Source organism: Delphinus delphis, chromosome 2 (genome assembly GCF_949987515.2).
Source record: "Delphinus delphis chromosome 2, mDelDel1.2, whole genome shotgun sequence".
Taxonomy (NCBI): Eukaryota; Metazoa; Chordata; class Mammalia; order Artiodactyla; family Delphinidae; genus Delphinus; species Delphinus delphis.
This window is the reverse complement of record NC_082684.1, coordinates 12779157-12792139: the sequence shown is the minus strand read 5'-3', so window position 1 is coordinate 12792139 and position 12983 is coordinate 12779157. Positions and strand designations below refer to the sequence as shown.

At 47.1% G+C, this 12983-nt stretch overlaps 1 protein-coding gene across 5 annotated transcripts in view; it reads right to left on the bottom strand.

The window, feature by feature from the left end:
• Positions 1 to 12983, bottom strand: part of FBLN5 (fibulin 5) — an 85756-nt gene that overhangs the window by 67787 nt on the left and 4986 nt on the right. For 4 of the 5 annotated variants that reach the window (XM_060004031.1, XM_060004030.1, XM_060004029.1 and 1 more), the window contains 3 exons: positions 11316 to 11370; positions 9108 to 9159; positions 5046 to 5300 (listed from right to left, as the gene is read on the bottom strand). In XM_060004031.1, coding sequence (XP_059860014.1) covers positions 5046 to 5300; positions 9108 to 9159; positions 11316 to 11370 — 362 coding nt within the window. The remainder of the gene's footprint in view (positions 1 to 5045; positions 5301 to 9107; positions 9160 to 11315; positions 11371 to 12983) is intronic. The other variant, XM_060004032.1, reaches the window with a different exon arrangement.

Genomic DNA, 12983 nt, shown 5'->3' with positions numbered 1-12983 from the left:
CCAAGGTGAGAATCAAGGCCTGGCTGGCTTCCCAGTTCCAGCCCTCTCCACTCCAGCACACACAGCCTTCCCATCTCTGCCTTCTCTTCGAAATTCTCAGGAATCAATCAGAGGCCACCTGGTACACAGCTGCTCTGGGATCAGAGTTCAGCTCTTACTGATGTCCTGTCCCAGAGGCTGCTTGTTCCGTGACTAATCTCCCTTCCTTGACGGTAAGCTCTGAAGACAGCCCCACGGCTGTGCCCAGACTCCCTGCCCCCTCAGTGCCTAAGCCAGAGCCTGGCACCAAAGAGGTGCTCTATAAACAGTGACTGAATACACATTGGCCGGCTTTCAGGAAAAATAACTCAAGAGAAAGCCTCAGGCCAATGCCATTCATCTTCCAAAGGGATCCATTTGTGTTCCTCTCTGCCCGCTCAGGCACTTTGATCAATGAGAAAACCCCAGGCCAGGAGGGAGTATAAAGATATTGCTTGTAACTTCACAAATGACCAGAGGAATTCCTTCAGTCCCTGGGGTAGCGCGGCTCTCGTAAAAGACTGCTTTCTCAGTTGTGAAACATTTCACGAGCATCAGTTATTGGTGGAGTCCCTAGATTTGACACTGAGCCAAGCTGATTAGCAAAGCCAGAACGAAGAATGTCCACCCAGAGTGGTGACGAGTCGAGCCCCAAACGGGACAAATACCCGTAAACAAGTGGCATTAACATTCAGGGACCCTAGCCAGAGGTCCTATTCTCAGAGGCAGTATGATGATAGAAAGGTTCCTTAATGGGGGTTCAAATCCCAGGGGCCCAATCGCTCAGCTCACCCCTCCCTGAGTCTTCAGCACCAACACTGTTAACACCACAGCATCCTGCCTTTCCTGCAACAGCCCTTTCCTCTTTGCCAGTAACCATGTCTATCTGGCTCTCCATCGTCTGAGATGCTGACCACCAGATCGCCCAAGGGGCCAGCATCTGGGGGACACAGTCTAACCAGCCATGAGTCCACCACCCTCATGGAAGTTGCCCTGGTGCTGAGCACCCACAAGCCAAGATGCCAGTTTTCTTGATGACAAAAACCTTCTTGGTTCCTGAACTGTAATTCTTGGATTACTGCCCGCATCACTCTGCCTGCAAAGGTCCTGAGTGATCCAGACTTACATCTCGGGGCTTGTGGACTCAAATCTGAGGCCAAACTTTGTTCCAGAAAGAGCAGGGTCTAGTCACCTCCCAAGTGGAACACCAAACAGAGAGGTCAACAAGGAAGCTCAGGGCTTCAAGGGACCCGGGCTCTGAGCCTGGCCCGGCCCAGCCTGCAGAGGCAGGGGACAAGGCAGGAAATTGCTACCTTGAAAGTGGGTCCAAAACCCAGAAAGAGTAAAACCTCAGTGAAAAGTGTCCACTTGCTTTTTTAAGGCAGACTTACTTACAGTTTATGGGAAGAAACCAGGGCATGGAAAGGACAAAAGAGCAAGGGCACTACGTAGGAAACAGTTGGCCCCCAACTTTAAACTTCAACTGGATCAAGTCTCTAGATTTAACTATTACCAGTTTACGGAAAAGTAGAGGGGTTGAAGGAATACGTTATATACCACACCGACAACACAAGCAGCAATATCCCAAATGCAGGAAATTCTACAGGACAAACGACTCAGCCTCTTCAACACATACATGGTAAGAGAGACAAAGAAGATTAAGACATAGTTAAGAGATTTGTCAACCAAATGCAATCTGTAGACCTTGTTTGGATCTGATTCTAAAAGAAAACAATAGAAAGGGGACATTTACGAAATGACCAAGGAAAGTTGAATCCCACCCAGATATTTAATGATAAAAAGGAGTTATTGTTGATTTTGTAGGTTTGATAATGGTATTGTGACTATGATTTTTTAAAGAAGCTTTATCTCTTAGAGATACATTCTGAAGTATTTAAGGATAAAATGATTTGATGCCTGAGATTTGCTTTAAATTGATCCACTGGGTCAGAGTAAAGAAGAAATGAGAGTGGGTCTGTGTTGAGAATGACCAAACTGGGTGAAAAGTAGACAAGTGCTCATAATGATCTCTCTGCTTTTGTCTAGGTTCAAAGTTTTACAGAACAAAAATTTATTTACAAAAAAAACAAGGCAAGAGAAGGCCCTAGTTTTTCATCATGGCTCCAGGACTGACTCTTGAGAGGCTTGAACAAACTTTTACCTCGCTGAGCCTCAGTTTCCTCATCCAGAGCCCGAATGGGTTCAAGTCCTGGCTCAGCCCTCATTTGCTGTGTGACTTTGGACAGATTCTTAACCTCTCTGTGCTTCAGGGCCAACAGGAACAACAATAGTCCTACCGCAGGGGTTGTGGTGAGGATTCAACATGTTCATTCAGGTAAAGATCCTGGCACGCAGCACTACATGTTTGGTTTTATTCCTACTGCTGCCATCATCACTGTCGATTATTTTCTACATTGAAGAGGAAGAGGAGAAGAAGGCCCCCTGGAGATGTGGTCCTCCCCTCGCAGAACACCCAAGTTTTAGAAGCGTTTCCCAATTCTCCCCATCACACTGGAGCTGCTTACTCCAGCTTCCTCCCCAGGATCAGACCTACACTCTGGGAAAAAGGGACACTCCTTCTCTGGCAGTGACGACCCCAATCACCTGCTTCTCCTTTCAACAATGTCCCCGTCTTGGTTCCTTTGGTTCCTCCCCCCTCTCCCCCCGTCTCTGAGCCCTGCTTCCCTGTGGCCTGTTCCCAGGCCCGCCTCTCTCATCCCTGTTCCCGTCCTTCTGGGGCCCCCTCCCCATGACTTCCCCTCTCATAATGCCCAGAAGGACCTGTGTAAACCAGAAAAGGCAGGGTGGGGTGAAGGGAGGTTGGAAGGAACCCGGGACTTATGAATGCATAAGGCTGAACTTTCTGGAAGTGGACGGGCCGGGTGCCAGTCCTCCTAGGGTTCCTGGATCGTATTCTCCTTACAAAAGGGCTATTATGAAGACTCCACATCCCCCGTGTGACAGGTTGGGGGCCTGTAAAAAAGTGCATGACGTCACAGGGACCAGGAGATAAACAGGGTTCCCAGCCGCGTCTTATTCTCGAGGGCACTGGGATCCTGGAAAGAGGGCTGTGGGAGGGAGGGGGGTGCTTCAGAAAGCCCTGTGGCCATTCCAGGCTGTTCCCCAAAAGGGGCCTGCAGGACTGCCCAAGACATCAGGGAGCCCTACAGCCATCCGAAGCCCCTCCCGAAACCCTGGAGTGACTCGGCGGCTCACTCCACCCCCTTCCTCACTTCCAGACGTGCACATGGTCACTCAGCTTGTCCGGCCCCACAGGACATCGTGGAAGAGCATCACCCCACCCCCAACCTCTCTTTCTCTGCATTTGCTTCGGGATCGTTTCTCTTCTACCGAACGAGAGAGGTCACATGGGTGAGTTAGGAAAACGTAGCCTGGTTGTCAGGAGAGCTGGACTCCCGTAATTACCTAACTTGGTGGAGTCCACACTCCCTTTTTTATAAAAGGAAGAGGTTGCAGTTAAAGACTGTTAAAGTCCCTGCCAGTTACAGCGGCCTATTGTTCTACTGGTTCTAAGGAAGTACGTTACTATCTTCCCCACCAGTGCTTCAGTCCACGGCTTGATTCAGTCTACTCTTTCCCGTGAACACTTATCTATGTTCAAAGTGACCCTCGGCCAGCTCCCCGCCCACCCCCCCCCACATACACACACACACACCCCTTGAGACCAGTAAGAATAGAGAAGTTTAGTTAAGGTGTATCCAATTTTCCCTTTTAGCTCTGAGAGATACTTGTTTGCATATTATTTCCATGTCATCAAATGGAAATGCACTCATTTGCATGAACATATAGAAGACATTACAAAATCACCAACACAGCCTCTCTAACAGTGGGTTACAGCTCAACACTACAGAGCCCTGAAATGGGACCAACAAAAATCTCACTAAGTAGACTAATGGTCTACCAAACTTTCAGGGTATAGGAAGGAAATATTAGAATTTCAATTCATATTTATTTTGATCACATCCTTTAAATGTTTCTATTTCTTACATATACTTTACACTCCTCCAACCATATTACAATAACAGGATACGCATGTAATTTATAAACATGCACATAGTAAGGGTCCAGGCTCAGAAAGATTTTGCAGATGGGGTGCATGATCAAAACCTTTGCAGCCGTCATCACTCTAGACCATCTCCCAAAGCTGGAGACAGTCGCAAAGTTTTGGTCCAGCCAAAGCTGAAGCAACAAGGGAGGATCCCAGGTAAACCTCCACCAAGGCCACACTGGCCAACAGAGCACCAGTGCATACCAGGGCACCTGTCATACCACTTGCCAACAGCCTGGGGACATCATGGCATATGGCGTCTCCTTCCTCCCCAAGGTCCACTCTTGCTATGAGCTCCCACCAGCGAGGCTCCTTTTGGTCCAAAGAACCCTGGTCCCCACCCAAGGACCCCACTTTCTTTCCAGAACAGTTGGCCCTGGCCCTCAAGTCTTCTTTTGTTTCAGGAGCAAACGTTCCATTCGAGGGTGAGTAATGCTGAAGACCCTAGAAAGCTGGTCCTTTCTAGAGCTTCTCTCTGGGATTCACTTACTGCATCTGACCAGACATATTTGTTATCGAAGAGAGAAAACATGACCTTGGTCTTCAAACAGATAGATGATAGATATGACCTAAAGGCAGATAGACAGATACATAGATGAATGATTGATAGACAGATAGACATAGATAGAAATAGATAGATGACAGATTGATGATAGATGATAGGTAGATACATAGATCGATAGATAGATACATAGATGATAGACAGATAGATAGATGAAAATAAAGAAAAAACAAATTGGCTTTCTGGGGGACTATCAATAAGACAGCACACTAAACTCCTCCCTGGGTGGGAGGGTACCCAGAGACACAGGCTGCTAAGAGTGAAAGAACCGTGTACCACGTAGGTTGTTTCACTGGTTCATTGCATGAGAACTGACTTCCCATTTGGGGCTGACCTGCTAGACTAGGACGATGCCTTCACCAATGGAGAGGAAGCCTAGGACGTTGGGCTACTCACCTACACACTGGTTGCCTTCATCCATCTGGTATCCAAGGCGACACATGAGAGGCCTCGAAATCGTGGGGTAGTTTGGAGCTGACAGCGGGGGTGCAGCTGCTGGGTACGGACCTGAGTAGGGGTTGGAGTAGGGGTTGGAGTAGGGCCCTCGATACACTGGGTTTGTTCGGGGGATGCATAAATACCCGCCGTTTTGGTTAACACACATCATGTCTCCTCGGCAGGCCTCGGGGATGGTCCGGCACTCATCAATATCTGCAAGGGCCACAGAAAGGACAGGCGTTAGTGGCCCCTTGGCCACACTGTGCCAACTTCAGCAGAGCTCTGTACCAAGAACGCCATGAAGGACACCCAAACACTCTTTACCAGCATCTGCTCCCAAACATGTAGGGCTGGGCCTGGCAGCTACTCCCCAGATATTGGCTGAATTGAATCAAACTGACAAGTGTCATCCAAACGTCAGCCATCAAATACCATCATCATGATGTTTGGGTCACAGCTACCAAAACCTGTACTGTCACATGCTTAATACTTTTCTCTTAAATGAACCCACACTGAAAACCCAAGTGGGGACTTCCCTGACAGTCCAGTGGTTAAGACATCGCCTTCCAATGCAGGGGGTGTGGGTTTGCATCCCTGGTCAGGGAGCTAAGATCCCACAGGCCTTGGGGCCCAAAAACCAAAACATAAAACAGAAGCAATATTGTAACAAATTCAATAAAGACTTTAAAAATGGGCCACATAAAAAAAAAAAGAAAGAAAAAGAAAACCCAAGTAAACATATTTTTTTATCTTACGTCACGACAGCAAATGAAAAAAACCCTATCAATGATCAAAAATAGGAGGTAAGTAAAAATAAATATATAACTATTAAAATAAAGATGGTTTACCTGTGGATGTACCACCTAAAAACATCTCAGGTATTCTTTTGTGTCCATATGACACTCGGGAAACGCTGGGATGGACCTAATAATTGTACCCACTTCTACTCCAAGTAACAGCTGGGCGGGGAGAAAGAGTCCGCTGCATCCAGAAAGACAAGGCTTGGCCGAGAGCTAGTTTCTTATTAGGAAAGCAGAGACTTACTTGAGACTCGGCTCACACCGTGCCAACAAACAGGGCCCGTTTCCAGCCAGGCTGGTGCTCTGCTTGTTGTGTCTAGAGCGGGGTGTGGGAGTGGCAGGGGGGTAGGTTCTCTAGAAAATCAGCCTTGCGGGGCCAGGGACAGGGGAGGCCTGAACTGAGGCGCCAGCGTGAGCAGCTGCCCTGACCCCCCGCACCGGGGCTTCCCACCAGCCTTGGGGTCTGCTCCATGTGGGGCTGGAGGCTGGGAGAGAGAGGCCTGAACCCTGACCGCTCACTCCAGCCACCTCATCTGAGACTCGTGCCAACTCCCGCCTCGGGAAAGGGAAGCATGGAGTCCCATTTTCTAACTGTAAGCCTGAAAGCGTCATTAAAACTGGTGGGCCACAAAAGACGGCTGCCGTCCCTCTCTGCATCCCTTGGCACATTCTCAACCCCCTTCACCTTAAGTCAAAGTATGAGCCTAGAGCTTCCAAGGCAAGGCTTTTTCCCCACCACCCATCATTCTTTTCAACCCTAACTAAGCTCAGAGACTACAAATGATTTGGCCTAAATCAAATATCATTAAAAAGGTAAATATATCCCCGAGGGGAGAGCCTTATTCCTTTTCTATACTCTATGCTCCATCCACAACAAACTAGTCTATACTCTGAATGTCTTCTCAATGCCCTGATCTTTGCTTATGCTGTTCCTACTACCTGGGATGCTATTTCTCAGGATCCTATTCATCCTTCAATACCCAATTCAAATGTGACCTCCGTGAAGGCTTTCTTTATTGACCTCAGACGTAAGGCATCACTCTCTCCCCTACTTCTGCAGGACTGATTGCTTTTACCTCATCTTGACAGTGACTTTATTCTACCCTGTACAGTTTACTCCATCTAGACCTACCTCTCCCACTAGAGGGAGCGCTAGGAGAACAGCCCCAAAATGTCTGTCCTCTTCCTTGGAACCTGTGGCTACATTAGGTTACATGGCAAAGGGGAATTAGGTATGGATGGAATGGAATTAAAGTTGCTAATCAGAAGACCTTGAGATGGGGACTTCCCTGGTGGCACAGTGGTTAAGAGAATCCGCCTGCCAATGCAGGGGACACGGGTTCGAGCCCTGGTCCGGGAAGAGCCCACCTGCCATGGAGCAACTAAGCCCGTGCGCCACAACTACAGAGCCTGTGCTCTAGAGCCCGTGAGCCACACTATGAGCCTGCATGCCACATCTACTGAAGCCCGCACGCCTAGAGCCCGTGCTCCGCAACGAGAAGCCACAGCAGTGAGAAGCCCGTACACTGCAACAAAGAGTAGCCACAACTAGAGAAAGCTGGTGGGCTGCAGCAAAGACCCAACACAGCCAAATATAAATAAAATTTTTTTAAAAAGGGTTCTCTTAAAAATAATAATAATAATAATCTTAAAAAAAAAAAGAAGAGCTTGAGATGGGGGAATTCTCTAGGATTATCTGAGTGGGCCCAGTGAAATCACACAAATCCTTAAAAGTAGAAGAAGAGGCAGAAGGACTGGTCAGAGAAATGAGGCAACAGAAACATGTGAGGGACTTAACTTGCTGGCTTTGAAGATGGAGGAGGGGGCCACGAGCCAAGGAAGAGGGTGGCCTCTAGGAACTGCGAAAGGCCTTCAGCCGACAGCCAGCAAGGAACCAGGGGCCTCAGTCCTACAACCACAAGAAACTGAATTCTGTGGGAATGTAAATCCATGCAGCCACTATGGAAGACAGTGTGGAGGTCCCTCCAAAAATTAAATCTAGAAATACCATGTGATCCAGCAATTCCACTTCTGGGTATATATCCAAAGGAAATGAAAACAGAATCTTGAAGGGATATCTGTACTGCCATGCTGATTGAAGCACTATTCACAACAGCCAAAATATGGAAACAACCTAAATGTGCATCAGTGGATAAAGATTTGGGATGGATAGATGGATAGATAGATGTGATATTATTAATATTATCATCATATGAATAATATAATATTAATAATAATCATATGAATATTACTCAGCCATGAGAAAGAAGGAAAACCTGTCATTTGCAGCAACATGGAAGAACCTTGAGGGCATTATGCTACGTGAAATAAGGCAGACAGAGAAAGACAAATGCTACATGATATCACTTATGTGTGGAATCCAAAAAGCCAAACTTACAGAAATAGAGAATAGAATGGTGGTTATCAGGGGCTGGAGGGGTGGGGGAAATGGGGAGATGTAAGGGTACAAACTTCCAGTTAGAAGATAACTTCTAACTGGAAGGAAATAATGCACACTACTGTGATTATAATGAACAACACTGTATTGCATACTTGAAAAATACTAAGAGAGTAAATCCTGAATGTTCTCACCACAAAAAAGAAATGGTAATTATGTGATGCGAGGGAGGTGTGAGCTAAGCTACGGTGGTCATCACATTGTAATATATAAGTATATCAAGTCAACGCATTGCACACCTTAAACTTACACAATGTTGTATGTCAATTACATCTCAATTTTTAAAAAACAGAAACTGAATTCTGCCAACAATATGCATGAGCAAGAAAGTGGATTCTTCCCTCAAGCCTCCAGAAAAGAACACTGCCCTGCCATCACCTCGATGTTAGCCTGGTAGAACTCCCATCGGGCTTTTGACCTGTGCGCCTGTGAGATCATATATTTGTGTTGTTTAAGCCACTAAGGCTTGTGGCCATTTGTAAAGGCAGCCCTAGGAAACTGATACAGATGGAGAGCTCCTTGAGGCTGGGGATCAATTCTTCCTCATCTCTGCCCTGTCGCAGGGCTTACCCAGTGCCAGGCACAAAGAAGGTGATCAATGGAAGGGTGTCGTTGATGTCAACCATCCCGTGGCACTGTTTTCTTCCATGGGCAAGGCTGATACAGATTTGACAATACTGAGTGACGGCTGAGACAGAAATGGTCCTGTGATTGGGCTGTCCCTGCACCCCACCCAGAGAAGGATCTTCAGTGGCCTCCTACCTAAACACTGTCCTGATGAGCGGTCCAGGTCAAAGCCGTTAGTGCATTGTTGCTGCAGGAAGGGAGAGAGAGAAACAGGAGAGGTCATTCTGCTTACTTACCTTTTTTTTTTTCTTTCACTATAAAAGTATTCTAACTGCATCACAGGAGGTATGGAAAATGGGTAAAGAAACAAGGCATTTATAATACCAACCTCTGTGTTATAACCTCTATTTGTCCCTTTTTTTGGGTATTTTCTTACAATCATTTTACACTTTAGCATTACTTTTTAAGCCCCTGCATCATTGCTTCAGAACGCCCATTTTTAGCAGATGGTTATGGGGACTTCTCCCTGCTCTGGTCATGAAGAGCAATACTAATCGCATCTGATCTGCCCAGTGAGGCTTGCCCTGTGCTCAGCCCTTTCTGAGAGAGGACAGGACTGCTTTTAAGGGCAACCACTCTCTTTCTTTGGGTGCTATTTAACCCCTTTGCAGCGCCCGGCATGAATTCTTCGCCCCCCATGAAATCCTCGACCTGATTACGAGGTCTGTGTGTAAAATAAATCTGCACAGTGAGGTAGTCAGTTTTTTAAGAAAAATAGAATTGGGGAAATTCTTCCATTTTAACCTCAGGAAGACAATTACACAAAGATGAGATGCTTCCAGAGACCGCCAGGTCTCAAAAGTCCCTGAGGGCTGCAGGCTTCACATACAACTTGAGTTACAACTTCATGCATTTAGAAAAATCTCATGGGCTCAACAATCACCCCTAGAGCTGACATGTTATAGGAATAAGTCAAGGAGGTGTGGTTTTGCCCGTGGGGGTCCCTTCCCTGGCCTTCCCTACGGTTTATGGGGTTCAACTTCCCTGAGCTATGCGCTGGTTTGTGGAGATGATGGATTTAGCCTGCATTCCTGGGAGTGGGGCCTTGGGGCCAAAGAAATGGAGCGGATGAGCCAGGAGGTAGCGCCGTGAAGTTCAGGAAACCAAGAGACTCGAGTTGCAGCCCTGGCTCACCAACTACGTGCAGGCGTGGGTTCAAGCCCACTGCCTGGCTTCAAATTCTCACTCTAGCCCCTATTCACTGCATAACTTTTCTATGCCTCAGTTTCCTCATCTGTAAGATGGAGAGGATACTACTTACTTCTGAGTGGTTGTAAGGACTAAATTGTTAGTGCATGTAAAGTGCCTACAGTACAATAAACACTATACTATAACCCGCGCCCTCTCTGGATCTAGATGTTAACTGTCACCACAGAGCTAGATCAGAGGACGCCAAGGTCCTTCCAAGGTCTAAAAGCCTTTGGTACTCTTCCCAAGATTCTTTCCACCTCCAATGAAATATATTTCAAAATTCTTAATATGAAGGGAAAAAACATTTAAAGGGTGTGATCAAAATAAATATGAATTGAAATTCTAAGATTTCCCTCCTATACCCTGAAAGTCTGGGAGACCATCAGTCTACTTAGTGAGATTTTTGTTGGTTCCATTTCAGGGCTCTGAACTGTTGAGCTGTAACCCACTGTTAGAGAGGCTGTGTTGGTGACTTTGTAATGTCTTCTATATGTTCATGCAAATGAATGTGCATTTCCATTTGACTACATGGCCCCTCAGCCCTGCTCAGAGGTGGGGCTTCTCTCATTTCTGAGCTAGAGATGCAAAGGGGCTGCCCTGAGCTCCTCAGGAGGGATCTGTCCACATTTCTCAAGGGCTGACACAACCGTCACTTTGTAAAGTCAGGGATGGTGCAGGCTTCTCTGCACAGCCACCCAGGAGCCCAAGCTCCCCCTACACGCTCCTCCCAGGGGTCCGGGCCAGAGGTGGGTCCTCATGGGTTGGGCGCTGAGATGCCTCACAACTGCATGTCGGCCACACACACCCACGTGGGCCACACGCAGGCACCCAAGGGGCACCACTGCCCAGAAACACTAGAACACGCTTGACTTTTTAACACACTAAGTCAAGACCCCCAGCCCCACCAAAGGGACAGAAATGAGGCAGCATGATCTGATTATAAGAGTCTTGGATTGGGAACCAGGACACCGAGGTCCAGCCCTGCCACTTATATACTATGTCACCGGGGGCAAGTCTCAACTTCCCTGAGCCCCAGCTTTAATCTCTGTACAATGAAGAGCTCGGTTTAGGTAAACAACACAATGCGTGGCTGGACACCCTCGCCCTGGTTTTTAACGCACTTCCTGATAAGTAACAAAATAAAAGTCTTACCTGTGCATTCCCAGGACTTGGAAGACAGAGAGCCAGAATGGTCACAGTGAGTATCCTGTGGAGGAGCAAGAAGTCAATATAAATGCTCAGGATGCTCCCAGGACCCAGGTCTGGGGTAACACGTGCCTCTCGCGCTGCCTGTGTGTTTACAATGATGACTTCACCTCGTGCTTGTCTTTGGGCAGGGGGATGGGGGGCGATGCTCCAGAGAGGCCGGGGAAACTCCAGATGCCCCAACCACCCCAAAGAGAACCGTGCCCCCTCCACTGGTTTCATATGTTGGGATAATGTGTTCGGTGGCATTTTTATAAATAAAGGGTCTTGCTGCTCCAAATCTAACGCCCACCGCCATGGTATTAACAATGTATTCACCAGCTGCTTGGCCTTTACTCCTGACACAGGGGACCTGCCTGAGTTTTGAACGTCTTCATTCTGAAATGACCACAGTGTGAAGAAGCCGTCGTGCCCTCGGATGATGAGAGGAAAGGAAAGTACAAACGTGAAGCACGTGAGCTCCACGGAACAGAGGTGTCAGGGGGAAGGAACGCATGTGCTCCCAGAGTGCGCCTCACACAGACCCTGATGGAGGAGAGGACGCGGGGACCTGGGCAGCCCCAAGAAGGAGCACAGCTGACACTTAGGAGGAGGTGTCAGTAAACTGTGTTTCTGCATAAGCCACCAAGCCCTGATCCTGCGATTTCTACTCTTCATCATTCACAAGCTGCTATCCAACAAAATCGTGGTCGCCAATTAGCTTTAAAGATAAAAAATCAATACCACCTCACATCCAACAGGATGGCTACAACCAAAAGAGCCAAAAGCTGGTGAGGGTGTGGAGAAACTGGAACCCTTGTGCATTGTTGGTGGGAATGTATGTTGGTGCAGCCACTATGGAAAACAGTCTGGAGGTTCCTCAGAAAATTAAAAATGTAACTACTATATGATCCAGCAATCCCACTTCTAGGTATATATACAAAAGAATTGAAAACAAGGTCTCAAAGAGATATTTGTACACCCATGCTCATAGCAGCATTATTCACAATAGCCAAAGGGTGGAAGCAACCCAAGTGTCCATCAACAGATGAATAAACAATGTGTTATATACATGCAATGGAATACTATTCAGCCTTAAAAAGGAAAGAAACTCTGACAAGTGCTACAACATGGATGAACCCTGAGGACATTATGCTAAGTGAAATAAGCCAGCCACAAAAAGACAGATACTGTTTGATTCCACTTATATGAAGGATTGACAGCAATCAAAATTATAGACAGAAAGCAGAATGGTGGGTGTCAGGGGCAGGGGGAGGAGGGATTAGGGAGGTGTTTATGGGTATAGAATTTCAATTTTTCAAGATGAAAAGAGTTCTGGAGGTTGACTGAGCAACACTGTGAATGTACTTAACACTACGAACTGGACACTTGAAAATTGTTAAGGTGGTTAAAAAAATCTATGCAAACACAGAGCTTTATTTGGTGCTGTTATTACTGAGTTCAACAGGGGTTTATCTGAGTAGTTACTAGCTGTGAGCAGGGACCCTAGGTAGGCAGAAAAACTACAAAACTATGACCCAGATGCTGCCCTGGAGAGCTGGTGGGGGAGCCACGTGAACCAACAATGTCTATACCCTTTGGTTAGGGCACTGATAGAAATGCCCACTGAGTGCC